A 27,531-nucleotide genomic window follows, 5' to 3' on the forward strand; every position below is an offset into this window, starting at 1 on the left:
AATTGTCCCAATCATCGAGTCCACCAGTTTTATTTTTTAGGATTGGTTTAATCCTTGTTTTGCCTTATCAGGGACTAATACATCAGCTAGCGAGTTGTTTATTATGGTTGTGAATATCGGAGCTATTACATTGTTTACTGTTTTCAGGGTACTTGTGGGGATAGGGTCCAGTGGGTGGGTGGGTGGCAAGCTTCATTTTTGTGATGATTTGGTTTATTTCAAGTTTAGATACTGGGTCGAATGAGCTCCATTTTACTTGTCAAAAATTTTCTTTGGTTTCTTTCGTTGTTGAGCAGGTAGAGAATTGTGATTTTTTTTTTTTTTTTTTTTTTTTTTTTTTTTAACAGTGAGGTAGCATATTCGTTGCAAGAGTTTTTAGAAAAGTCACGGTTGTTTGAAGTGGAGCAGGATGGGTCCTTGAGTAGGTTTTCTACTGTTTCAAATAGTAGGAGTTAAATATTACACCATGAATCTGTTTTGCATAGCATTCTTTTTTTTCTTTGTTGATTTGTTCTCGGTATTTTGTTAATAGGGATTTGTATTTTTCTAGGGATTCCGTAGATAGAAATTTTCTCCATTGCTTTTCGGATTTTCTCAAAGTCTGTTCAGTGTGCCTTAATTCTTCGTTATTCCAAGGTTTTTTTTTGTTTTTTTGTTGTGTTGCCTTTATTTTGGAACGTTTTTGTCTGGATTGGGTATAGGGTATCTGCTATTTCATTCATAATTTTATCCCAGGAGCCAACAGATGAGGTAGTATTATCAAGATCAAACTATTTTATTTTTAATAGTTTCTTCAAGTGTTTCAGGTTCTATCTTTTTACTGTAAGTGAAGTATTGGTTGTCATGTGAGTTTGTTTGTTGTGTGGTGAGGAGAGTTATTTCTGCCTTTATTAGCTGGTGATCAGACCAGGGCAATATATTGTGAGAGGAAATGATTACACAGTTATTGCAATTTTGTCTAAATACAGAGTACATGGATAGGCCACCTTATGCAAGACATTTTTGCCATATTCTTGCTTTAACTGTTTTTTTCCCCTATCTAACTTGTCATGGCCAAAAACTGTGCTGGATGGCGCTGGAGGAGGGTAAGCATTAAATCATAGGACATGGGACAGAAGCTGCTCCATATTGGCCCCCGTAGAATAAGTACTTATTTGTCGTTCCTAGTTCCAGGGTAATGACCGCAGCCCTGAATTTGAACAAGCCCAGACACATTTCTATGAGATTCAACACTGCACAGGCTTTTGGCAGGGTTATTGATCAATCAAAGTGTTCTCCTTGGAGGCTGCATTTGACATCCATGGAGTGTCAAAACAATGGAAAACTTCTGAACTTGCGCTGCTAGTGGACTGAAAACAGCAACTCAGTTAAAAGCAGCACAATGGGCCAGAAAACAGCATCTTGCTTGTATTCCAGGCAGGGGAGCATAAATCAGCAAAAACACAACCAAAAAATCCCCCGACTGCTATGTTCAATATAATATGCGATTTTCAACTTGGAAGCAGAGAAGGGATGAAATGTATAAGAGTACTTAGTACTATCTTTAGAGAAAAGGCGCTCTATAACAAGCAGAGCTTGGTTTGCAGAGATTTGTCTCTAAAAGATGGATAGCCTTGGTGTAAATAATAAGACAAGGCTATGTGTGGTAATAGATATTCCTCTCCCATCACATGCCAGATATAGTGCGATAAGTTCTTCCAGCACTCATATTTATCTCACCAATCCTCTTCCTTCTCAACAGGAGTTCAGTACTGCCCTTAGCCACCCAGAGGGCATAGTTATTTACCAGGGTAAACTGGCTTAGCTGAAAATTTCCACCCTCTGTCCAGCTAAAAGCATGCTCAATCTTCTGTTGCGCACACACTTTTAGCAAAACTGAGAGGAAGCAGTCCCAGAGGTGTGTTTATGTCAGGGGAAGAAAAACAGCGCATGTATAGGACATTTTTATAGGAACGCATGCTTTTATAATTACCCCTCTCAGCCGACTGTGCAGGTGCCACATGCTTTACGCTAATTTTCAAATTTTCCTGTTTTTGGAAATTAGCTGCTCCCCAGCTGGACAGAGTACTCCTCTGAAGATACCACTTATTAGAGGTGCCTCATTTCTAAAAAATAATTTGCACATTTGCAAGTGACATGCAACATTAATCCGCTGCACAGAAGGCGCCAGCCCCAGATACTCACACTAAAGATACTGGGAGAAAAAGGGCAGTGAAAGCTTTTTGCTGTATGTGCTATAGATTTTCCATTCTGTTCCCTTCTAACACATCTAAGAACTGAACAGTAAATTTTGACAAAAATGTGCATTTGTGTTTTCAAATGTGTTGTATGCTTATATTAAAAACACTTAATTCCAACATGAATGCATTGCACTTATACAGATGGAGCAAAGGTTATTAGTAATCCAGCCTGCTGGGGTAAAAACTGAATACAATACCCGTGGAAGACTAAAAGGTTTCAGGCTTACAGAGCAGCAGGAGAAGCCAAACAAATAATTCTACCACCATGTTTTGCGATGCAAAAACTTGAATTCTACTTTGTAAGCATGGAATGAAGTCACTGTATTATTGATTAAAATAGAGAACATTTTGCTCAGAGCATGGCTCATCATTTCTTTTCTCCAATCCAACTATTTTATGTCTTTCTTATATTTCAAACTCATTATTTCAGATACAAAGTGGTATAAAAAGAGGTTATTTATAGCTTCATAAAAATGCAAAGAAGTTGTTCAAGTTGGGCCGGTAACTCTGAATTTGGTTGTAAAATTAGCAGGATTGAATCTTTTTTTTATATCCTTCTAAAATGCAGGGCTGTCCCAAATTTTCTTTTCTGCTTCTGTTTGCTGCTGCTGCTTGCTTCTGTTCTTTTCATGTATACTGAGGAGTTTTAACCCTGCAGTAATTATTGTTTCTTCAGTGTTATATATATCCAGTCTGGGGATTATACAGATTATTTCTCATTGGGATATCATATGCTGGATTTTCCTTGAGCTTTCCTTCTAATACCTGTAAAAGCTATGGGCCTGTTTTTAAAAAGCATTTACATGTAAATGCACTTTACAATGTAAATGGCTTTTGAAAATTACTACGATTGTATGTCATATTTATGCATGTAACTCCTTTTAAAATTACCTCCATTGTCTAATATTTTCCCTGAAAAAAAAAACGCAAAGAAGAAACTTCTGTCTCAAAAACAATCAAAATGATAAACAGAGATTTTTATTTATTCTATTTTATATGCAAGACCCTTCAAGTTTATGGAAAGATGCACCAAGTGCACAAAATGCCTCTTGCTTTTGCTCTCTGCTTGTGTGTGCACACAAGCTTCATTGCCAGAGGGAACATGTTCTTGAGCCGCTGACCACATGAGCACCTCTCTCTAGTGTGGAAAGCAATGAACAAACAATTCTCGTGTTGCTCCAAGAGATTGAAGTGACAATTCTTGTCCTAAAATCAAAGTATGCAAATATCCCTGGGAAAGGAAAGCATAATGCTCACAGAATATCAATCCCAAACATCAAAGTGGCCAAGGAGACTCTCAATATTTCAAGCATATGCAATGAAAATGACACCTTGCCCCAAGATTTCTCTCTGCTGAGGGTCATGTTAAACAAAAAAATGAGAGCGCGGGTCATAACATAACTCCCTACTGAAAAGTACAAAAGCAGATGTGCTTTATGAAGAGCCAGAATGGAAAATGGCAATGTGAATGGGGGAGGAAGAAAAGGATTACCTGTCCTGAGTCAGCCAGAGGCTCTGAAGAGGATTTGTCATTAGTCTGGACATTTGAGGCTCTGGTAAGTGAACCCAGAACAGCATGTCCAGGTATAAACCACAGTGTTTTGTAAAAGGATTTTACCAACACAAATTGGGGGTCCTTTTCAAAGTCATTTCCGTGCTTGAAACATGGTTTTATGCAGGGTAAATGGCTGTTGTAAACTGACCCTGGCTCAGTGTGCAAAGAGGTAAACACATAACCCAGATACACACATACTTTTACACAAACTGAAAAGAGATGTTCCAATGAGCAAAGTTGGGGTAGACAGTTTTTTGTTTAATACATGTATAAGCTGAACCCTCTAAAGAGAAGGTTTAATTTTATGCGACTACTCAGCCAGTTACAAGAGTATTTTCAAAGCAAACTTATGTGTGTGGGCTGCTTGAAAATTACACTCAGACAGGCCAATGCAATACTGTGTGCTGCAGCAAGCGCATGGCTCGACACTCGTCCATAACCCCCAATGCAAAACAGGGAATATCACGTCCAAAATGTGCAACCAATCAAGCGCATAACTAATAGTGCTCATCACATGTAAAGTACATGTAGATGAGGCTACTAGCTAATCCCTGTGATGCAAAAAATGTACCACACGACCAATGCATCCTTGCAACGCAGCAAATTTTATGCCGGCCCATGGCTGGCGTAAAGGTCTGCCATGCTCAAGGGCTCATTGTAAAAAAACAAATTTCCTGCTTTCTGTGATCCCTCCTTCTAGTATTGTTGTGATACTAAATAGGAGGGACCACAGAAAGTGGAATCATGTCAAAACAAATTTGCTAAAAAAAAAATAATTTCTGGGCTTCTTGGCGCCCAATATACATGGTCCAGGCCATATCTACTGCGGGTATACATTGTTCCAGTAGCAGGAGAAAACGGATGCTTGTATTGAGCATCCATTTCCTAACCCGCACTGACAGCCACTTTTCCTGGGCACTCGATGCTGAGGAGGTGCTAGGGACGCACAATTTCCCCATGTGTCTCCTTTTTACTGCAGCAGCCCATTTTATTATTAAATCGGGCACCCAGGAGAGGTGGATCTGCGCTCGTTAGGAGAGCAAGTGCTTAATCATGAGCGCCCATTTTACGCGTGCCGATATTACATCGGCCTGATTATGAAGAAGAGGAAAGATGATTTCAGCATCACATCATATTTGTTAACAAGTTTTCATTTCCTAAAGAAACAGACAATAGGGGAAAAGGATGAAAGATGTGACGAAGTTTAGAGATCTCGAGCACTTTGGACTTCCTGATTTCTTTTACTGAACCAATACAAATATTGATAAGCAAAGCTGAGCTTTTGTGTTCCTTCTGCAAATGTTTCCATGGCAATTACAAGAAAAAAAAAAAAGATTTGATATTCAAACACATTTTTCATATAGTTTACTAAGAAGTCCTTATACCTCAGAGAAATAGAAGGCAATGATTTATATCATTCTCTAAACAAATAGCTTTTACAGCGTACAAAACCAGGACTAGCCCAAAGTCACACAAGAGCAATCAGAGCAGTTACAGATATTTGTATTAATTGTTCATTTTTGAAAAGCAGTGTGTGGTGAAAACTTCTAACAAAGTGGAACTGCTACAAATATCATGCTGGAAAGCCTGTTTCCAATCTGAACTTCCGATTCAGGTTTCCTGATACATAGCCATACAAAATGCTCAAACCCAGTCCGGTAAATGTGAATAGGAAAGAGAGATTTCTTCTATTACAAGTTAAAAGCCCAGTCAGCATATTGATTTTTCTATGTATTTCTGCTTAGCTGTTTTGACCTTTCCTGTTTTCCACTAGTTGCCCCAGGCAATCACCAAAGTTCTGCTTGTTCTCTCTTTGATCATCTCTCTACATTGCAATTAGCATATGCATACTCTCATTTCCTCTTAATAAAGCTCCAAACTCCCTCTACTGACAATATAGAGGGTGAGCGGCTCCAGAATTCCTGCTGGCTGATTGCACTGAATTCTGAGTGAGGCTGGGATGGGCACTGTACTGGGGCTCAATTCACAGGTCCTGTGAGCTGTGTTACTTACTTGTTTAATGCAGTCCACTTTTGACAGGTGCTCCTGGATCAGCTTGGTCCACAGTTCACTGGGAATTTCCTGAGCAAAAGAACCAACAATTAAAAGGATAAATATTCATAATGGTGTTCAAAAGGAATTTTACTCTTCCCCCATCCCACCTCATACACATATTTATCCCCTTCTCTTGAACACTTCTATCTTCACCCCAAACAAATCTACCACACACAAGGCAACATACAAGTAAGGAAAAATTATATTAATAAAAAGGCAAAGAAACGGCAATATCTTGAAAGTCGGGAGGTCCCGGTGGGTGGTGCACCATGCCCCCTTATCCTCGCATCTGGCTGCTGTAAAGCAAGTCTGTCACCTTCCAAAGGTGGTTCACACTGCTCTCAGACACCACCCGTGTCTTACTTGCTGCTTTGATGTGTCATGTCAAGCAAGGCTGGCGATTGCCAGGGGGTCCATTATGCTGAGCCTTGCCAAGCCAATTTAAACAGAAATGAGAGCAGCCTCCTTTGGTGCAGTCCTAATCCAGGGCCCCTCCTCAAGTGCTGTGGAGAGATGTGATATGAAAGTGTACTGCAAGACTTTTAACTCTTTACAGCAGAATTTCACTGGAAGCCATATAGAAGGTCAATTATAGCCTTTACCAAAGATTGCCATGTAGCGAAATAGTACTCTTGCATGGTGAAATTATAGCGATAAGTAGTTATATATCAGCCCACCCCAAGACATAATAAAAAGTATCAGTAATCTGTAAAGGTATCTGACTTTGTACAGTATGATAGGGAGTTGGTGAGTGTTTGAGGGCAGCAGGAAACATAAGACAAGAACTTATGGCATATGTATGGGAACAAAATATTTAAACACACATTATTTTACACTTGACAGGTTATTAATGCTACAGATTAGCATTTCAACCTAGCAAACTTTAGTAAGAACCTAGCAGTCTCCTTTTATCATTTTCCTGTCAAATTTGCTCAGATCACTGTTCTAATTAAGGTTCGTTTTCAAAGGAATCTAGCCATTTAGCTAAGGAATTAGCCAGCTAGAAACATTTATCCCACTGATCTGCTAAATATAACTGCCTAGTTTTAGCAACTCAAAAATGGATGTTCCAAAGTGCAAGGTTTGGTTCAGTGGGGAATGAGAAAGTTAAACAGTTTAGCTGTCTAACTACCTGTAACGATGCTGCTTGCAGGCTTAGCCGCAAGCAGCCTCTCACCTCCGCTGCCAGGCCGCCGCCGTCTCCCACGTGGCCCGGAGGCTGCTGCTAACCAAGTCTCCTCCCATGCGGCCCGAAGTTCGCTGCCGACACTGTCACCCGCATGGCAAGCGGAGCCGCTGATGCCAGGGCATTGCTTCGCGGTCTAGTGCCGCTCCTTCCCGATCTTCGTGACGTAGATGCCACTGCCGCTGTCCCTGGTCCTTCCCTCTCCTCTAGGCACATGGCCGCGCCTCTCTCCATCTTTTAAAGGGTCAATGGTGGGAAAAGCCCCGCAGCCCCACCTGATGATGTTTCCAAGGTGTCTCCTCTTCAGCCCTATAAAAAGGGCTCCTCGTCAGTCCCTCATCGCGTTTGCAAGGAGCCAGTCCGCTCCTGGATTCTCCGTTGTTCCAGCTCTTTGGTCCAGGAGGTTTCTGAGGTCCATCACTTCAAGGTCCTTCGTTCTTTGTGGGAGCTCCTTTGTCTTCGTCTGTGGTTCCTGGTCCTTCATCTCAGTCTTTGTCTGTGGTTCCTGGTCTCGTCAGATCCCTTGACTTGTCCAGATGTCCCGGTGTCCAGATGTTCCTGATATCCTATGCTCCAGTCCTGATCCCGACGTCCTCATCTCCAGCTCTTTGTCCAGCTTCCAGGTTCCTCTTGCTCATCCTTCCTGGCGTGCCTCTGTTGTGATCCGTGACCAGCCCATGGGGGACTGTGTAGGGCGCTTCGTGGCACAAGGCCTACCTTCACGGCTGCAGCACAAGCCTCTGGAAGGCTCCTGTTTTTAATGCCAAGTTCTGAGTCTTGAATCCTGTTCCCAGTCTTCGGAGCACCTTGTGCCTGCTTCTGTCCATGACCTAGACTCAAGCCAGAACCTGCTCTACTTCAGCGTGGTCAGCGACCAGCCAAGAGCGGCTGTGTAGGGCACGCCTCGGTGCAGGCTTCTCCTGAATCTTTGACATGTCTCCGGATCCAAGTCTTCCTCGCTGGAGCTGCTTCGCTTTCGGCATAGTCCATGACCAGCCATGGGTGGCTGTGTAGGGCACGCTGCAGTGCAGTACTCAATCCATACTAGTACCTGTATCCTGAGTCCTTGCCTAAGCCTCTGAGAATCCTGAATCCTTATCTACGTCTCTGAATTTCCTGATTCCTTGTCCACATCTGAGTATCCTGAGTCCTCGTCTACGTCTCTGAGTATCCCGAGTCCTCATCCTAGTCTTCTATTATCCACATCTTGTTCCAGTACCATCGCCTGTCCTCGAACTCTGTCCGTCCTGTCGAACCTGCCGTTCCCATACGGTGGTTCCGAAAGGGCTATTGAGTGGCCGGAGGGCTACCCCAGAGACCAGCATTGCATTGTTGGGTCTCTTCTGGTGCTTTCGGGTTCAGCAGAGGTCAGGGCCCCTCGTCTTCAGCCTGTCCACCCGTGCTTGGACACTTCCTGTCTGCCTCAGCGCTTCTTCGGAGTTCTTCTGGGGTCGTGCCATGGTCTAAGGGCACACAATCTCCCCAGAATCGGAACCGCTTCCCTAGCGCTTCCCAACACTACCTTAAGCATTCTGCTCCATGCTGAATTTTGGACTCAATGTGGTTTTGTTCATTTGTTGCAATATTAAGCAAGCTGATTAAAAATCAATATCTTTTTCAGTATTAAAAAATTCTACAGTCAAAATCTTGTTTTTGTCAGTTGGCCAATACAAATAGTCTGACTGCTATGGCAGGTTTTCAAAATATTTGAAAATCCAGAGCAAATGCCCAGTCCTGACCCCCCACTACTCATGCATAAACCTTGGGCTCAAGAGCAACTTGAAAAATTATGTCTTACCTGTTAATTTCTTTTCCTTTACTTCTGCTACACCAGTCCAGAACCTATGGGGCGGATTTTCAAAGGGTTACGCGTGTATATTGCACGTAACCCCGAAAACCCGCTCCTGCGCGCACAGAGCCTATTTTGCATAGGCTCGGCGACATGTACAAGCCCCGGGACGCGCGTATGTCCCGGGGCTTGAAAAAAGGGGCAGGGTGGAGGCGTGGCCAGAGGCCTCAGAAGGCCTGCTAGGCTGGGGAATCGTGTGCTGGCACTCAGCCGGCGCGTGCAACCTACGCCTGCCCAGAGGCAGGCGCAACTTAAATAATAAAGGTGGGGATTTAGGTAGGGCTGGGGGGCGGGTTAGATAGGGGAAGGGAGGGAAAGGTGCAGGGGGGCGAAAGGAAAGTTCCCTCCAAGGGGGGAACTGGGAAAGCCATTGGGGCTCCCCTAGGACTCGGCGCGCGCAAGGTGCACAAGTGTGCACCCCCTTGTATGCACCGACCCTGGATTTTATAACATGCGTGCGGCTGCGCGCACATGTTATAAAATCAAGCGTAGATTTGTGTGCGCCGGGTTGCGCGTACAAATCTACGCCCACACGTAGGTTAGAAAATCTGGCCCTATGGGTATATCCTCCCATCCAGCACAAATGGAGGCAGAGTTCTAAAAACTTTTTTTTAAAACATGACATCACTAGAATATAAATGATGTTCAGAATCAATTCAAACCAGTTTACTAATGTGAAAGCTAAAAAATTAACAAACAGAAATATTAGAAAAGTAATTTTCTAAAATGTAATCTTTTGTGCCACAGCCTAAAAGCTGAAAATTACATAATAACTAGAATGAATAATTCTTACTTGAAGGAAGCCAAGTCCCTATGCAACAAACAGTAAAACTGAAACACTTCTGACTAGAAATTTTAACTTCAGATATAAAGGGCGGGGTTCTGGACTGTAGCAGAAATAAAGGAAAGGAAATTAACAGGTAAGACATAATTTCTCCTTCCTCTACCTTCTGCTCCACCAGTCCTGAACCTATGAGAAATACCAAAGCTCATCTAAGGGTGAGTGGATGATAATCCCGTTTTCAAGACAGATGAACCAAAGACTAGCAAGAAGATTCAACCTATAATGCTTTGCAAATGTTTCCAAAGAAGTCCATTTGGGCGCTTTACAAATTTTCAATGAACTTTCAGCCCATGACGATGCTTGAGCTTGTATTGAATGGGCCTTTATCATATTAGGTACCATCTTACCTCGTAATAAGCAAGCCAAGAACAGTACTCTTCAGCTATCTAGCAACTGAAGCCTTTGAAGCTGCTTCTCCCTTACGTGGACCACAAAGAAGAATAAATAATCTCTCATTTTCGAAAATCTTTAGTTTTCTCAAGGTAAAATCTTAAGCATCTTCTAACATCTAAAAATCTTAATGAATTTAGATCTTGTTTACACTCACTCTTGGTAAAAGAAGGTAAAATAAGATGCTGATTCATATGAAAAAAAAGATACTACCTTAGGTAAAAAGAAAGGAACTGGTCTCAAAATTACTGAATTGTTTTGTAAATCTCAAAAAAGGAGATTGACATGACAAGATCTGTAATTCTGAAATTCGCCTTGCAGAAGTAATTGCAACCAAAAAGACTGTCTTAAGGGTCAAATCCTTAACTGAAGAATCTCCTAAAGGTTCAAAGGGAGGCTTAGTTAACACTTCTAAAACTAATTTTAAACTCCATTGAGGAAAAACAGCTCTAATCAGAGGATGTAAATGCTTTACACCATTTAGAAAACGGGAAATATCCCTATGGAGAGAAATCAAAGTACCATTAACTTTCCCCCCAAAACATGAAATAGCAGCTAACTGCACTTTCAAAGAATTTAAAGCTAAATGTTTATCAAAACCACACTGCAAAAATGTTAGAATATCTCTTATTTGAGCTTTCCAAGGAGATAAATTCCTCTTCTTGCAAAATTCTTCAAATATGCGCCAAGCTCTTACATAAACAAAAGTAAAATTCTTTCTAGAGTATAACATAGTACTAACCACCAAGGGTGAATAACCTCTCTTTACTAATCTTGCCCTTTCAATAGCCAAGCTGTCTTTATCCAGGTCTCTACTGGACCTTGATGAAGTAGACCCTTGACTGGTGGCAGGCGAAAGGGCTGAGCTACTAATAATCTCATCAGGTCTGCATACCATGGTCTTCTTAGCCAATCAGGAGCTAATAGCACCACTAACTCACCTTCTCTCTCTATCTTTCATAAAACACGACCTATTAAAGGCCAAGGGGGAAAAATATACAGAAGACTGTAACTTTTCCAACTCTGTTGAAAGGCATCTATTCCTTTGCTGTTCACCTCTCTGTGACAGATGAAAAACCTACTTACCTTCTTGTTTTGATTGAAAGCCAATAGATCTAATTGATGTGGCCCCCATTTCCGCACTATCCACAAATAGACCTCCTGGCATAATTCCCATTCTCCAGGATCTATTACAATTTGACTTAGTTAGTCTGCTTGGACAATGAACTGGCCTGCTATGTGTTGAGCTGTCAACTGAAACAGATGAGTCTTGGCCCAAGCAAACAAGAGGTCCATCTCCTCCAGAACACCCTGATTACGTGTTCCTCCCTGCTTGTTTATATATGCAACTGCTATTGCATTGTCGCATAAAACTTTTACTGCCTTCCCCTGAAGCTGAGGCTGAAAATGCAGTAGAGCCAGTCTGATAGCCCTGGTTTCTAAGCAATTTATTGGCCACTGAGCCTCGCTTTGAGTCCAAAATCTTTGAGTATGTAAATACTTGTAAAGAGCTCCCCAGCCTAACAGACTTGCATCCTTAGTCAAAAGCTCCCAAATGGTCTCTCTAATGGCATTCGTTTCTTTAAATTTGGTAAATGAGTCCACCATTTTAGCGACTCTCGAATTTCTCTGGACAATGGCAGATGCACCTGGTAACCCTGAACCTGAAGATTCTATCTTGAAAGGAGAGAAATCTGCAGAGGTCTCATATGGGCTCTTGCCCAAGACACTAACTCTAGAGTAGAAGCCATAGATTCTAAAAGTTGAAGATAATGCCAAGTAGTTGGAGCCTGCTGTACCAGGACACAAATCTTTAAAACTCTTCTGCGGAAGATATACCATCTCAGCTGCAGAATCGAACACCGCCCCTAGATGTTTTAACTTCAGGGAAGGCTGTAAATGGCTCTTTGAAAAGTTGATTATCCAACCTAAACTTTGAAGAAATGAGACTAATTTTTCTGGTGATATTACCCCTTCAGAGTAAGATTTGGCACTTATTAACCAATCGTCCAGAATTAAAATTCCTTTCCTTCTTAAAAAGGCAACTACTATAACCATTACTTTTGTAAAGGTTCTTGGCACTGTGGGCAAACCAAAAGGAAGGGCAACAAACTGAAATTTTGGAATATGAAAATAGGCCTCTTTCAAATCTAGGGATGATAAATATTCTCCCTTGCATACTGAGGCTATGACTGTTCGAAGAGATTCCATATGAAATTGAGGGATAAATATATTCTGATATACCCCTTTTAGATCCAAAATTGTTTTGAATCACAGGATAAATTAAATAATTTCCCCTTTGATGTTCTAATAAACGGGATTGGGCGAATTGCCTGCAACTGAATCAACTTTCAGTGTCCCGTGAATTGCAGCAATCTTGGCGGGAGAATGGGCAGGAGAGATCACAAAATGATTGTTTAACATCCTTCTTAATTCTGGAGCATAGCCATATTGGATTATGTCCAAGACCTATTGATCTGAAGTAATGTGGATCCATTCTCCAAGAAATACCTGAAGCCTGCCTCCTATGGGCTCTCCTGGAAAATTAATCCTCCTGATTTCATTGTGTATTGGTTGACTCACTAGCAGAACGGGTGACCTCACCCATTGGTCTTCTTGCCCACAAAAGGACTGAGATCTACTTTTACCTCTCGAAGATTGAGTCATACCCAACTTGCCTGGTCTACACTTCTTAGCTTCCATAAACTGGCTACAGCTTCTATAAAAACGAAAACTGGGTTTATCCTTATCCTCATGTAATCTGTGAACCTCTGAATCTCCTAGTTTCCTCGTTAAATGATCCAGTTCATCCACAAAAAAGTTATTTACCCCTGAAAGGTAAATGAGAAAGTCTAGATTTTGATGAAGAGTCAGCAGACCAATTTCTTAACCATAAGAAAATGCCATACTGGGTCAGACCAAGGGTCCATCAAGCCCAGCATCCTGTTTCCAACAGTGGCCAATCCAGGCCATAAGAACCTGGCAAGTACCCAAAAACTAAGTCTATTCCATGTTACCATTGCTAATGGCAGTTGCTATTCTCTAAGTGAACTTAATAGCAGGTAATGGACTTCTCCTCCAAGAACTTATCCAATCCTTTTTTAAACACAGCTATACTAACTGCACTAACCACATCCTCTGGCAACAAATTCCAGAGTTTAATTGTGCGTTGAGTAAAAAAAACTTTCTCCGATTAGTTTTAAATGTGCCCCATGCTAACTTCATGGAGTGCCCCCTAGTCTTTCTATTATCCGAAAGAGTAAATAACCGATTCACATCTACCCGTTCTAGACCTCTCGTGATTTTAAACATCTCTATCATATCCCCCCCTCAGTTGTCTCTTCTCCAAGCTGAAAAATCCTAACCTCTTTAGTCTTTCCTCATAGGGGAGTTGTTCCATTCCCCTTATCATTTTGGTAGCCCTTCTCTGTACCTTCTCCATCGCAATTATATCTTTTTTGAGATGCGGCGACCAGAATTGTACACAGTATTCAAGGTGTGGTCTCACCTTGGAGCGATACAGAGGCATTATGACATTTTCCGTTTTATTCACCATTCCCTTTCTAATAATTCCCAACATTCTGTTTGCTTTTTTGACTGCCGCAGCACACTGAACTGACGATTTCAATGTGTTATCCACTATGACACCTAGATCTCTTTCTTGGGTTGAAGCACCTAATATGGAACCCAACATTGTGTAATTATAGCATGGGTTATTTTTCCCTATATGGATCACCTTGCACTTATCCACATTAAATTTCATCTGCCATTTGGATGCCCAGTTTTCCAGGGCATCCAAATGGCAAATTTATCTTCCTGGATAAATTCCAGGAAGACCTCACAAGGTCTTCCTGCAATTTATCACAATCTGCTTGTGATTTAACTACTCTGAACAATTTTGTGTCATCTGCAAATTTGATTATCTCACTCATCGTATTTCTTTCCAGATCATTTATAAATATATTGAAAAGTCAGGGTCCCAATACAGATCCCTGAGGCACTCCACTATCTACTTCCTTCCACTGAGAAAATTGTCCATTTAATCCTACTCTCTGTTTCCTGTCTTTTAGCCAGTTTGCAATCCATGAAAGGACATTGCCACCTATCCCATGACTTTTTACTTTTCCTAGAAGCCTCTCATGAGGAACTTTGTCAAACGCCTTCTGAAAATCCAAGTATACTATATCTACCGGTTCACCTTTATCCACATGTTTATTAACTCCTTCAAAAAGTGAAGCAGATTTGTGAGGCAAGACTTGCCCTGGGTAAAGCCATGCTGACTTTTTCCATTAAACCATGTCTTTCTATATGTTCTGTGAATTTGATTTTTAGAACACTTTCCACTATTTTTTATGGCACTGAAGTCAGGCTATCCGGTCTGTAGTTTCCCGGATCGCCCCTGGAGCCCTTTTTCAATATTGGGGTTACATTTTCTATCCTCCAGTCTTCAGGTACAATGGATGAATTTAATGATAAGCTACAAATTTTTACGAATAGGTCTGAAATTTCATTTTTTAGTTCCTTCAGAACTCTGGGGTGTATACCATCTGGTCCGGATGATTTACTACTCTTCAGTTTGTCAATCAGGCCTACCACATCTTCTAGGTTCACCGTGATTTGATTCAGTCCATCTGAATCATTACCCATGAAAACCTTCTCCATTACGGGTACCTCCCCAACATCCTCTTCAGTAAACACTGAAGCAAAGAAATCATTTAATCTTTCCGCGATGGCCTTATCTTCTCTAAGTGCCCCTTTAAGCCCTCGATCATCTAACGGTCCAACTGACTCCCTCACAGGCTTTCTGCTTCGGATATATTTAAAAAAGTTTTTACTGTGAGTTTTTGCCTCTACAGCCAACTTCTTTTCAAATTCTCTCTTAGCCTGTCTTATCAATGTCTTACATTTAACTTGCCAATGTTTATGCTTTATCCTATTTTCTTCTGTTGGATCCTTCTTCCAATTTTTGAATGAAGATCTTTTGGCTAAAATAGCTTCTTTCACCTCCCCTTTTATCCATGCTGGTAATCGTTTTGCCTTCTTTCCACCTGTGAGTTTTTGCCTCTACAGCCAACTTCTTTTCAAATTCTCTCTTAGCCTGTCTTATCAATGTCTTACATTTAACTTGCCAATGTTTATGCTTTATCCTATTTTCTTCTGTTGGATCCTTGGGATCCCACAGAAAGAGCCAAGAGATCTAGCTGAGATTCTGATAATGTCATATAAGGCATCCGATATATAGGCCATAGCAGATTCTAACTTCGCTGAAGTAGCTTCCTCAGATAACTGCTGAATCCAATGGAGCAGAGATCTGGCAACATAACTTGCACAGACCACTCCCTGTAGAACAAAAGAACCTGTAGAAAAAAGATTCTTAAGTACTGCCTCTAACTTCCTATCTTAAGCATCACGAAAGAAGGCACCTCCTTCCACAGGAATAGTGGTCTTTCTAGCAACAGCTGCAACTGTCGCATCAACCTTAGGATGTTGAAAAAGACGCTCCAGTACCTTAGAAGGCAACGGATACAATCTATTAAAAACTCTCAGATGTCTATATCCAGCTTCTGGAGAATCCCATTCAGCCTCAATCTCTGGATGGAACGGAAAGGTAGAGGCTGTTTTGCATGTGCCCCTAAGGCAGTGATGGCTAACCGGTGACACGCTGAGACGTTTTTGCTGACACGCGCAGCATTTCGTGGACTATCGGGAAATTAATTTTTTTTTTTATCGGCTGCACCGAGCCTTTTTTTTTTTTAATCGGCTGCGCCGACCCGTTAAAATTAGTTTTTTAGTATCCCCCCCCCCCCCCATGCCCCCGGGTGCAGGGAAGCTCATGCGGCGCAGCGACAGGCATATAGGCAGGGCCATGGTGAGGCTCACGTCACCATGGCCCGAAGAAAAAGATCGCGTTTAAACGCGCTGATGCTCCTCCCTCCTTCCTGCCTGTGCGGCCCCGGAAGTAAACGTTGCCGGAGCCGCATGGGCAGGAAGGAGGAGAAGCATCAGCGCTTGCAGAAGAGAAGCAGCACTTGCGCTTACGGGCCGCCACGAATCCCAAGTCGCAGCAGCCCGAGAAGAGGAAGAGGTCCGGTAGTAGGGCCACCGCGGCCCGAAAAGATTAGGGCCGCTGCAGAGCCCATCCTGCGGCGACCTGTGAAGAGGAGGCCCAGAGGTGAGAGAGAGGTTGAGGGTGTGTGTGTGTGTGTGCGTGTATGAGATGAGTTGAGAGATTGTGTGTGAGTGAGGACCTGAATGTTTGCAGAGACAGCATGTACTTGAGCAAGACAGCATGTGCCAGTGAGAGACTGTGTGTATGAATGGTTGTATGAGAGAGAGCATGTGACAGTGAGAGCCTGTGTGTGTGAGAGAGAGAGAAATGCACGTGAGAATGAGAACCTGACTATGTGTTTGAGAGAAGAAGATGGAGAGAAAAGAAACAGAAAAAAAGACAATATAAAAGGAATTGGCAAAAAAAAAATAAGAAAGGGAAAGTGGGAAAAAAAGCCTGTGACCAACCAATTAGAAAACTAAGATCAGACAGCAAAGGTAAAAAAAAAAAAGAATAGCAATTTCTCTATGCGTATCTCGCAATGTACGACATCAGCATGGAGAAAGTGGAAGCCCACTGGGCCTGCACAGAGGAGGCAGCAGAATGGGCTTCAGTGTCAGTAGCAGCAATCGGCACCTCCCCAATAGCCATGTGGCAGCAGTGACAGTGGCAGTAGAGGAATGAGAGAGGTTCAGAGATTGCTGGCAAAAGAGAGGGGGGGTCTGCCTTTAGTGTGTGCATGTATATGAATGGGACTCTGCCTGGGGGTGTATTTGTGTGAATGCATGGGTGCCTGCCTGGGGGTCTGTGTGTGTGAGAATGAATTGGTGCCTGCCTGGAGAATGGAGCGGGAGTGGTGTGAAAATGAATGGGAGCCTGCCTGGGGTTCAGTGTGTGTGTGTGTGTGTGTGTATGTGTGAGAATGGGAGCCTGTCTGGGTGTGTGTGTTTGTGTGTGAGGGAGCCAGTGAGTGTGAGAGCATGAGTGTGTATGAGAAAATCCAGGGGAGTAAGAGTTTGTGTGTGGGGGGGGGTGGAGGGGGAGAGAGTATTTTAATTGAAGATTTAGCCAATGAAATTCAGCAACAAAAAAGTCACTAAGCAGGTAAGGTAAAGAATTATTTGTTTTTGCTTTATTAATAAATACAGTACATATTAAAATTATAACTTGTTATTAATTAGAGCTACAAATATCACAAAATTATGGATTTTTCTAGAAGTGACACACCACCCGAGTTATGCTCATTTTTTTTAAATGAATTTTGACACACTGAGCTCAAAAGGTTGGCCATCACTGCCCTAAGGCTTGGATCCCAGCCTGGAACTTCTTCAAATTTCTCCTGCGGCAAAGGGAGCATAAGGATCCTTCAGCAGAGCTGCTCTTTGCACCACAAGCACCGCAGCGATGAGCCTTTATGGACATTGAAGCTAAATAACTCTCAACTCCCAGCTCTGGCAGAACAACAAAAATTCACTGCAAAGAGCAGGTAACTATCTAAATCGCCAAAAAATGGCCAATATTAGAGAATAGAGACTTTCCCTCCTTACATACAAAACAGTACAGGAAAGAACAAATAGCATCTAGGGCTCGCTTCACTGCAGGAGCACCACCTCCAGAAGCATGGCCACTAATTCAATCCACTCTGACACTAGTAGCAATGCTGAATGAAAATAATAAAATCTCTTCTTTAAACTGCTTCAAGAGCAAAAACTCTCAACTCCCATCAAACAGCTGGAGGCAGAGAACACTAGTTTGAATTGATTCTGAACATCATTTATATTCTAGTGATGTCATGTTTAAAAAAAAAAAGGTTTTTAGAACTCTGCCACCATTTGTGCTGGATGGGAGAATATACCCATAGATTCTGGACTGATGGAGCAGAAGGTAGAGGAAAGCAATCTGATGCCTGAGGCAAGGGTTGAGATAGCACTCCCCACTCGCCCTCAAGGTACCACACATGTCAAATCATTGAAAGGGCTAAAGAGGGGGTTGGATCCCCTTGGAGTCATAAGAACATGCCATACTGGGTCAGACCAAGGGTCCATCAAACCCAGCATCCTGCTTCCAACAGTGGCCAATCCAGGCCATAAGAACCTGGCAAGTACCCAAAAACTAAGGGGCGGATTTTAAGAGCCCTGCTCGCGTAAATCCGCCCGGATTTACGCGAGCAGGGCCTTGCGCGCCGGTGCGCCTATTTTACATAGGCCTGCCGGCGCGCGCAGAGCCCCGGGACAAGCGTAAGTCCTGGGGTTTTTCGGGGGGGCGTGTCGGGGGCAGGGCCGCCCGGCGCGGCGTTTTCGGGGCGGGACGCGGCGTTTCGGGGGCGGGCCCGGGGGCATGGTTTCGGCCCGGGGCAGTCCGGGGGCATGGCCGCGCCCTCCGGAACCGCCCCCGGGTCGCGTCTCAGCGCGCTAGCGGCCCGCTGGCGCGCGGGGATTTACTTCTCCCTCCGGGAGGCGTAAATCCGACAAAGGTAGGGGGGGGGTTTAGACAGGGCCGGGGGGGGTGGGTTAGGTAGAGGAAGGGAGGGGAAGGCGAAAGCGAATTCCCTCCGAGGCCGCTCCGATTTCGGAGCGGCCTCGGAGGGAACGGAGGTAGGCTGCGCGGCTCAGCGCGCACCGGCTACACGAAATCGGCAGCCTTGCGCGCGCCGACCCAGGATTTTAGCGGCTACGCGCGTATCTACTAAAATCCAGCGTACTTTTATTTGCGCCTGATGCGCCTACAAAAGTACACGAAGGCGCCCTTTTTTAAAATCTACCCCTATGTCTATTTCATGTTACCATTGCTAGTAATAGCAGTGGTTATTATCTAAGTCAACTTAATTAATAGCAGGTAATGGACTTCTCCTCCAAGAACCTATCCAATCCTTTTTTAAACACAGCTATACTAACTGAACTAACCACGTCCTCTGGCAACAAATTCCAGAGTTTAATTGTGCGTTGAGTGAAGAAGAACTTTCTCCGGTTAGTTTTAAATGTGCCACCTGCTAACTTCATGGAGTGCCCCCTAGTCTTTCTATTATCTGAAAGACTAAATAACAGATTCACATCTACCCGTTCTAGATGTCGCTCTGCTCAGTAAAAAAAAGATAAAGACCGCAACAAACTTGCATCTCCTAAGATGGCCGACGGGACGGGTTCAGCATTGGCAGAGGATATGGATGCCGCTTTGGTGACTAAATTAACAGAGGCAGTCGTTACTGCATTGGATGACTGTTTTACCCACATTTCTACCCAAATAGAATTCAAATCTTCTTTCTCCAAACTGGGACCACGGCTTGATCATGCATAAGGGTGGATCTCAGCGGCAGAAAACAATGTGCTGCAGCTGGAAATGCGTGTAGATAACTTGGAAAAAGAAATGGTGGAGAAAATGATTTTGAAAACAGGGCATGGAGGAAAAATCTTCGGTTTGAAGTCGGACGCGGGTAGAATAGGCGCTAATCAATCCCCTAATGCCTGGAGCAGGCGTTAATAGCTGAGCGCATGAAAAACAAGCACAGAAAAGCAGAAAAAACTGCTTTTCTGTACTGCCTCCTACTTTTAATATGTTTGTGATATTAAGTAGGATGAAAAATTAAAGAAACAACCAAAAAAAAATAGACAATCGGGTTCAGGAAATGGCACTTGACTGACAAGCGTTCGCTTCCTGAACCCTTGGTGTTGGTTTTCCTTACCGGCGGACACACATCACGAAAACCAACGCCAAGTTTATCGGCGGTTTTCTTTACCGGCAGACAGCTGAGTCACGAAAACTGACGCCAATAAACCCGGCATCGATTTTTGTGACTGCCGTCCGCCGGTAAGGAAAACCGACGCTGGGTCTATTGGCGTCGGTTTTCCTGACCAACAGACACAGCCATCACGAAAAACAATGCCAAGTTTATCGGCGTTGATTTTCCTTACCGGCGGACAGCCGAGTCACGAAAACCAACACCGATAAACCTGGCGTTGATTTTCGTGACCTGTCCGCCAGTCACGAAAAATGACGCCGATAAACTCAGCGTCGGTTTTCCTTGCCGGTGGTCAGCTGAATCATGAAAAACGATTGGGTTCTCGTTAGCAAGGAGGCACAAGCGACCCTAGCACCTCCTTGCTAAAGCGACCCCCTAAATTAAATGTTGCATGGCACCCCCAAGGGGGCGCCTAGGGCGTGTTAAGAGAGCGGGCACTGACTGTTCAGCGCCCGCTTTCTACACGAATTTATTGCATCGGCCCCATAGTTACGATTTGAACTCTTTGGGGAGGGCTCCTTTAATTATGGGAGGGGATTTTAATTGTACAGTCCATGGGCCATTAGATAAACAATCTCATTCCTCCTTTTCTGTCTTGGGTGCACATAAGGGTATTCCTTTTCTCTGTGAGCAGTTACATCTATTGGATTCTTGGCGCATATTACACCCTGGGGAGGTGGGGTTCACTCATATAGCTAGGGCTCATGACACTAAATCCAGAATTGATTTTCTGTTGATTTCTGAGACTTTTTTTCCTCATTTAATTTTTCTGATATCGGCCCCATTGTGATTCTGGATCATGGGTCTGTTTCCTGTGTACTAACAAATTTCACTTCCTTTTCAGGAAAAGTGGAATGGAGAATGTCCAGATTGTTGGCCCTAGATAAAACATTTGAGGAATTTTTGCCTTAAAAAAATGGGATAATTATGAGAAAGCAGAGTTGCTTACCTGTAACAGGTGTTCTCCCAGGACAGCAGGATGTTAGTCCTCACATATGGGTGACATCATCAGGATGGAGCCAATCACGGAACACTTTTGTCAAAGTTTCTAGAACTTTGACTGGCATACTGAGCATGCCCAGCATGCCACTAACCCTGCATCCAGCAGGGGTCCCCCTTCAGTCTCGTGTGTAGCAAAAAGTATGAGCAAAAAATAAAATAATAAAACGTAAGTGAACCCAACTCTGCAGGGTGGCAGGCGGGTTTAATGAGGACTAACATCCTGCTGTCCTGGGAGAACACCTGTTACAAGTAAGCAACTCTGCTTTCTCCCAGGACAAGATGGTAGTCCTCACATATGGGTGAATGCTACAGGATGCCCGAGTAAGTGAACCAAAAGCACCCAACGACGTGCAACAGGCACAACAACAGAGGTGGTTTTGGGTAGGAGGGTAGGCTGAATTTCACAGTGGGTCGCAAGAAGGGAGTGTAGCAGAAGGCCTCCTTGTTGGTAGCAGAAGGTAATACAGTCCGCCAGCCAGGTGGACAGGGTCTGCTTGCCCACCGGAACTCCCAGTTTGGTTTTATCGAAAGAGACAAACAGTTGGGTGGACTTCCTATGGGCTGCAGTGCGGTCCAAATAAAAGGCGAGCGCACGTTTACAGTCCAAGGAATGCAGGGCCCGCTCATCTGGGTGTGAGTGAGGTCTTGGAAAAAAGGTAGGAAGTATTATGGACTGATTTAAGTGGAAATCAGAAACTACCTTTGGCAAGAATTTAGGGTGAGTGCGGAGTACCACATGATCGTGGAGAAATTTGGTATAAGGTGGGTATGTTACCACTGCCTGTAGCTCACTTTCCAAGTGAGATGTCGTAGCTCGCAGGAGTGTAGGGTCTCGAAAGGAGGTCGCATGAGCCATGCTGACAACATTGAGGTCCCATGCCGCAATTGGGGATGCAGTGGAGGCTTCAGCTGGAGTAAACCTCTCATAAAGCATCCTACAAGGGGTTGCGCCGAGATCACAGCATCTCCTACACCTTTGTGATAAGCGGCTATGGTGCTGACATGCACTCGGATGGAGGAAGTTTGTAGACCAGACACCGAAAGGTATCATAGGTAGTCCAGGAACCTTGTTGTGGGCAGGAAAAGGGATCTATTTATTTTGTCGTGCACCACAAGGAGAATCTTTTCATTTTGGAACGATAAGATTGTCTACTAACTTTTAAAAAGAAACTAAAGACATGGCTGTTCTGCCGAGCCTTCCCCACCTCTTGTCCAACAGCCTGACTTGAATTATGCCAGCAATTATGTAAATAAATAACGTTCCAGCAATTATGTAAGGAAATATACGCTAAATCATGTTACAAGTTACCACGAGGACGGCTCCTTGCCCCTCACATATTCTCTTGTATATTGCACTTTATCTTCGTTCCCCCTTTCCTTTTCCTACTCCCAGTTAAGGCACCCTTGTTATAATGTAACTTTATTCTCCTTCATATTGTCTCTTGTTGTTTGGTTGGTTACAGTTACTGCCTAGTTCGATGTAAACCGAGTTGATTTGATTTGTATCAAGAAAGTCGGTCTATAAAAGCCTTAAATAAATAAATAAATAAATAAATAGAGAGATAAATAAATAAGATCTCCTAGTAGAAGACTTTCGTGAAGCTACGAGGACCTGGGAACATTGTCAGAAAGGTTAAGGGATTGTAGTATTAACCTTTCAACATCCAAGCTGACAGAAACAGGGAGTGAAGGTTCGGATGACACAATAGCCCGTTGTTCTGCGTTATTAGAGTTGGATTTGTGCCCAGGAGAATTGGTTGCTGGACTGAGAGGTCGCGTAGGATGGGAAACCAAACCTGTTGTGGCCAGTGAGGGGCTCTGAGGATCATTGTGCCCCGGCCTTGCCGTAACTTCACAAGAGTCTTATTGATGATTGGAAGTGGAAGGTAGGCATATAGAAGACCTGTTGTCCATGAGTCGGCAAAGGCATCTCATAGTGGTGTGTTGTGGCTGCGGTATAGAGAGTAGAAATTGTCCACTTTGCGGTTATGGATTGATGCAAAGAGGACTATGTGTGGGGGCCCCACTGGTGGAAAATTTGGTTTGCTATAGTGGGATTTAGAGACCATTCGTGGGGATGAAAGGTCCAGCTCAGATTGTCCGCCATCACATTGTCCACGCCTGCCAGGTAGGTTGCTCTCAGTAGCATGGAATGGGAGAGACCCCAGGCCCAGATATGCACCGCCTCTTGGCATAGCAGGTAAGAGCCTGTGCCTCCTTGTTTGTTTAGGTTCCACAAAGCTATCTGGTTGTCTTTTTGGACTAGGATTACCTTGTTGGATAGGCAATCCTGAAAAGTGAAGAGGGAATATCATATTGCCCTGAGCTCAGAAAATTTATCTGATGCTGTGCTTCTGCTGTGGTCCAGGTTCCCTGGGTTTGCAGGTTGTTGAAATGGGCTCCCCAACCCAGGTTGGAGGCATCTGTTAGTGCAGTGGTTCTCAACCTTTTTTCTGTTGGGACACACCTGACAGATGGTTCTCACATGAGTGACACACTGACCCATGATCGTCACAGGGCTAGATGTAAAAGTACAGTTTGCATCCACGGGAACCCCCCTGACCCACAATAATGGATGTAAAGCAGAATTATGACATTCCCCATACAACTCACCCTACAAAAAAGATATTCTGGTTCTGGTGTCATCTCAACAACAGCAACTCAAACTCCTTCTACTTCCAGGCTCAATAGCCCTATTTATGAAAAGACAGCAGTTTACCACCAATGCATGTCCTCTTGAGAAAACACAACAAATAAGACTGATAAAATGCTTACATGCTAGTAAAATATCTCGGTAACAGACACAGAACCGACCTAACATACTCCCAGGATCTGTAGTAATGCACAAACTAATCCGCACACAGTTACACCTGTATTATGGAATACACTCAAACAGGAGCAACCCTATCTATGAAAAGGCAACACTACAAATATTAAATCAGGCCCTAAAAACCAATACACCTCTTATTAGGAAAACAGAACTAGCAAGCAGCTATAGATCCCCACACAGAAATAATTGTAAAACTATACTAATAAGCAGAATAAATGTTTCACAACAACTATGAACAGAATAACATCCAACAATTAAAAACTCATAAAAACTATTAAAAATTCTCCAAACACCAATAAAATATTTCAAAAAAAGCAGACATCACATAATATTAAATAATTAAAATGGCAGTCAATCAAGAAAAATAAACTTAAAAAGCCACCTTTACTTACCCCCCTCCAGCAGCTCTCCTACTCCTCTTCCATGCAGGCTGTAGCACACACCAGAAGCAGCAGTAGTGGCTAAGCTCTATACTCATGGTCCTCTTCCTTAGGGCCCATGTATCTCACACACACACCATACCAGTCATGCCCCGTTTCTGTCTCTAACACACCAATCATTTCCTAGTCTTTGACAAACACACCAGTCACCTTCCTGAACAGTTTCTCTCATGCCATACACACACACAGGCTTCCCACTCCCGTGTTCCGCTTACATATATGGGCTTCTCACTCTCATAATCACTTTCTCACACACACTCACCAGTCTCTCACTCCCATGCTTGTTCTCTCCACATGCACAGGCTTCTCATTCCCATAATCACTTTCTTTCTCTCACACACATACACAAACACACACACCAGTCATCTGATCTCTCTCATGCATACACACACACACAGGCTTCCCATTCCCATGTTCTCTTTCAGATATACAGGCTTCTCACTCCCATGCTGTGTCTCGCACACACCCAGGTTTCTCACTCCCATGCTCACTCTTCACATGCACAGGTTTCTCATTCCCATAATCACTTTCTCTCTCTCTCTCTCACACACACACACACACATACCAGTCACCTGATCTCTCTCATGCATACACACACACTCACAGGCTTCCCACTTCCATGTTCTGTCTTACATATACAGGCTTCTCCCTCCTATGCTGTGTCTCACACACACCCAGGTTCTCACTCCCATGCTCACTCTTCACATGCACAGGCTTCTCATTCCCATAATCACTTTTTCTCTGTTACACACACACCCCCACACCAGTCTCTCTCTCATTTCCATGCTCGCAGGCTTCTCATTCCCTGAATCACATTCTCTCACATTCACATACACACTAGTCACACCGTCACCTTACTAACCAGTCTCTCTCTCATACATGCACACACACACACAGGCTTCTCACTCCCATGCTTTCTTTCACATACACCCCCACAACACCAGGCTTCTTACTCCCATGCTTTCTCACATACCCAGATTTCTCACTTCCATGCTTTTTCTCTCTCACACACACACACCAGTCACATCCCTGACTGTCTCACACTCTCACATACACATCAGTCATCTCCTTGAGCAGTCACTTTCATTGTCTCTCACATATACACATACATCAGCTCTCTGACCAGTTTCTCTCAATCACACACATGCTCTCGATCAAATACATTCTCTCACTTACACACTGGCTGGCTGGCTGCTTCTCTCTCTTTCTCTCACTCACTTCCTCTCTCCTCTCCCCACCCCCCAGCACAAATGGTAGCTGCAGCAGCCTCCTCCTCCAGCCCCCGCAGGCCAAGAAGGAAGAATTCTATCGATCACGGGAGGCTCATGCTGCTGTCTCCTTTCTCGATTACCGGCTGCTTCAATTGCTTGGGGGCCGATGCTGCAGCGGCCGCTGCTACTTTATCACGCGGCACGGCTCTTTCTCCTTCCCGCGCACCGCGTATCACTTCCTGTTCCGGGTCCAGGAGGGGGGGGGGATGCAGGCGCGGGAAGAAGAAAAGGCCAGCCACGGGTGCCACAGCTTCTTTTAGCTCTGCTGCCGTTCCCACTGGGCTTGAACGTGCTGATAGCCCGGCGGCAACAGCAGCAGGGAAGAAAGAGCAGCGGGAGAGGCCGGGAGCACGCGACACACCAGCCGGTGCTTGGCGACACACTGGTGTGTCGCGACACACCGGTTGAGAACCGCTGTGTTAGTGTAATCTGAGGTTCTGGAGATTGGAAAGGTAGTCATATCAGAAGATTGGACTCCTGTATCCACCAAGCTAGTGAGAGTTGGAGCTGGTTGGAGATGTGGACAATGTGGGATAGATCTTGATGTGATTGGAACCATTGGGACTTTAAAGTCCACTGTGTCACTCTCATGGCTAGTCGAGCCATTGGGATAATGTGAACTGTGGATGCCATGTAACCTAGCAAGGTTAACAGGTGACGAGCTGTGGTAGTTCGGCAAGTCTGTACTGCTTTGGCTAAGATTGACAATGTGCGTGCTCGGTCCTTTGGGAGGAACGCTTTGGCTTGAATGGTGTTTAGATCTGCTCCGATGAACGACAGGATGTGTGACAGAGTCAGATGTGACTTGGGATAGTTTATGAGAAACCCCAAGGATTGTAGTAGGCTGATGGTAAAATGGAGGGAGTGAAGAACTACCTCCTTGGATGGACCTCTGAGTAGCCAATCATCTAGATAAGGATAGACGTGGATACTGCGTTGTCACAAGTAAGCTGCTACTACTGCCAGGCATTTCGTAAATACACGGGGTGCTGACGCTAGGCCGAACGGCAGCACTCGGTATTGGAAATGACTGTGGCCTACCTTGAACCTGAGGTATTTCCGATGAGGAGGGTATATGGCTATGTGGGCATAAGCCTCCTGAAGGTCTAGAGAGCAGAGCCAATCTCCCCTTTGTAGGAGAGGGAGCATGGTGCCCAAGGTTACCATTCTGAACTTTTCCTTGCGGAGATGCTTGTTTAGAGAACGGAGGTCCAGGATAGGACATATGCCTCCTGACTTTTTTGGAATCAGAAAATATCGAGAGTAGAACCCTTTTCCTCGCTGCAGTTGGGGAACAGGTTCCACGGCGTTGGAATGCAGGAGGATGGAGAGTTCTACCTCGAGAAGTGGAGTACGGTCGGTTAGATTCCACGCTGGACGTGGTGGAGAGTCTGGTGGTAGTGTGAGGAAGTTTAGATGGTAACTGTGGGCAACCACAGAAAGGACCCATTGGTCGGTGGTGATTGTGTGCCATGTGCTGGCAAAGTGGCATAGGCGGCCTCCCACAGGAAAAGTTGTTGGAGGTGGGGGTTAACTGCTGCTCTCTAGAAGGAAGTCAAAACCCCAATGCCGGACCAGTCTGCGGAGCTGGTTGGGCTTTTGGGGGCCCTGTGTTGTCGAGGCCGACCTCTTTGAGAGGGTCTAGACTGTCGAGCACGGGATGGAGGAGGGTAATACCTATGTGCCTAGAGTATAGCCTCCTAGGTTCCCGTCTAAATTACCTTTTGGCAGTAGATGAGAAGTCCGAGGGAACAGTGGACAGCTGGCGCAAGGTCTCATGGTGGTCTGAGTTGCGCCACTATTTCCTGAATTTTGTCGCCAAACAAATCGTCCCCTGTGCATGGAAGGTCTGCTAACCTTTCCTGGACTTTCTGGAGTAGGTCAGAGGATTTGAGCCATGCCCAGCGTCTGGCGCTTATTCCCGCCGCTGAGACTCTGGAGGCAGTCTCAAAGATGTCGTACGCTGCCCTGACTTCTTGCTTTCTAGCATCAAGTCCTTTTTGGAAGATCGCAGTGAGTCCTTCTTGAAATTCTTCCAGTAGTGTCTCGGAGAAGTCTTGGACTTGTTTCCAAAGATTCCTCGA

General features: G+C 44.2%; 1 protein-coding gene across 4 annotated transcripts in view; it reads right to left on the bottom strand.

Annotated features, from left to right (window-relative positions):
- AK8 (adenylate kinase 8) overlaps positions 1-27,531 on the bottom strand; it is a 285,863-nt gene that overhangs the window by 205,564 nt on the left and 52,768 nt on the right. For all 4 annotated transcript variants that reach the window (XM_029613832.1, XM_029613834.1, XM_029613833.1 and 1 more), the window contains one exon: positions 5,809-5,877. In XM_029613832.1, the coding sequence (XP_029469692.1) occupies positions 5,809-5,877 (69 nt within the window). The remainder of the gene's footprint in view (positions 1-5,808; positions 5,878-27,531) is intronic.

Source organism: Rhinatrema bivittatum, chromosome 8, assembly GCF_901001135.1.
Source record: "Rhinatrema bivittatum chromosome 8, aRhiBiv1.1, whole genome shotgun sequence".
Lineage (NCBI taxonomy): Eukaryota > Metazoa > Chordata > Amphibia > Gymnophiona > Rhinatrematidae > Rhinatrema > Rhinatrema bivittatum.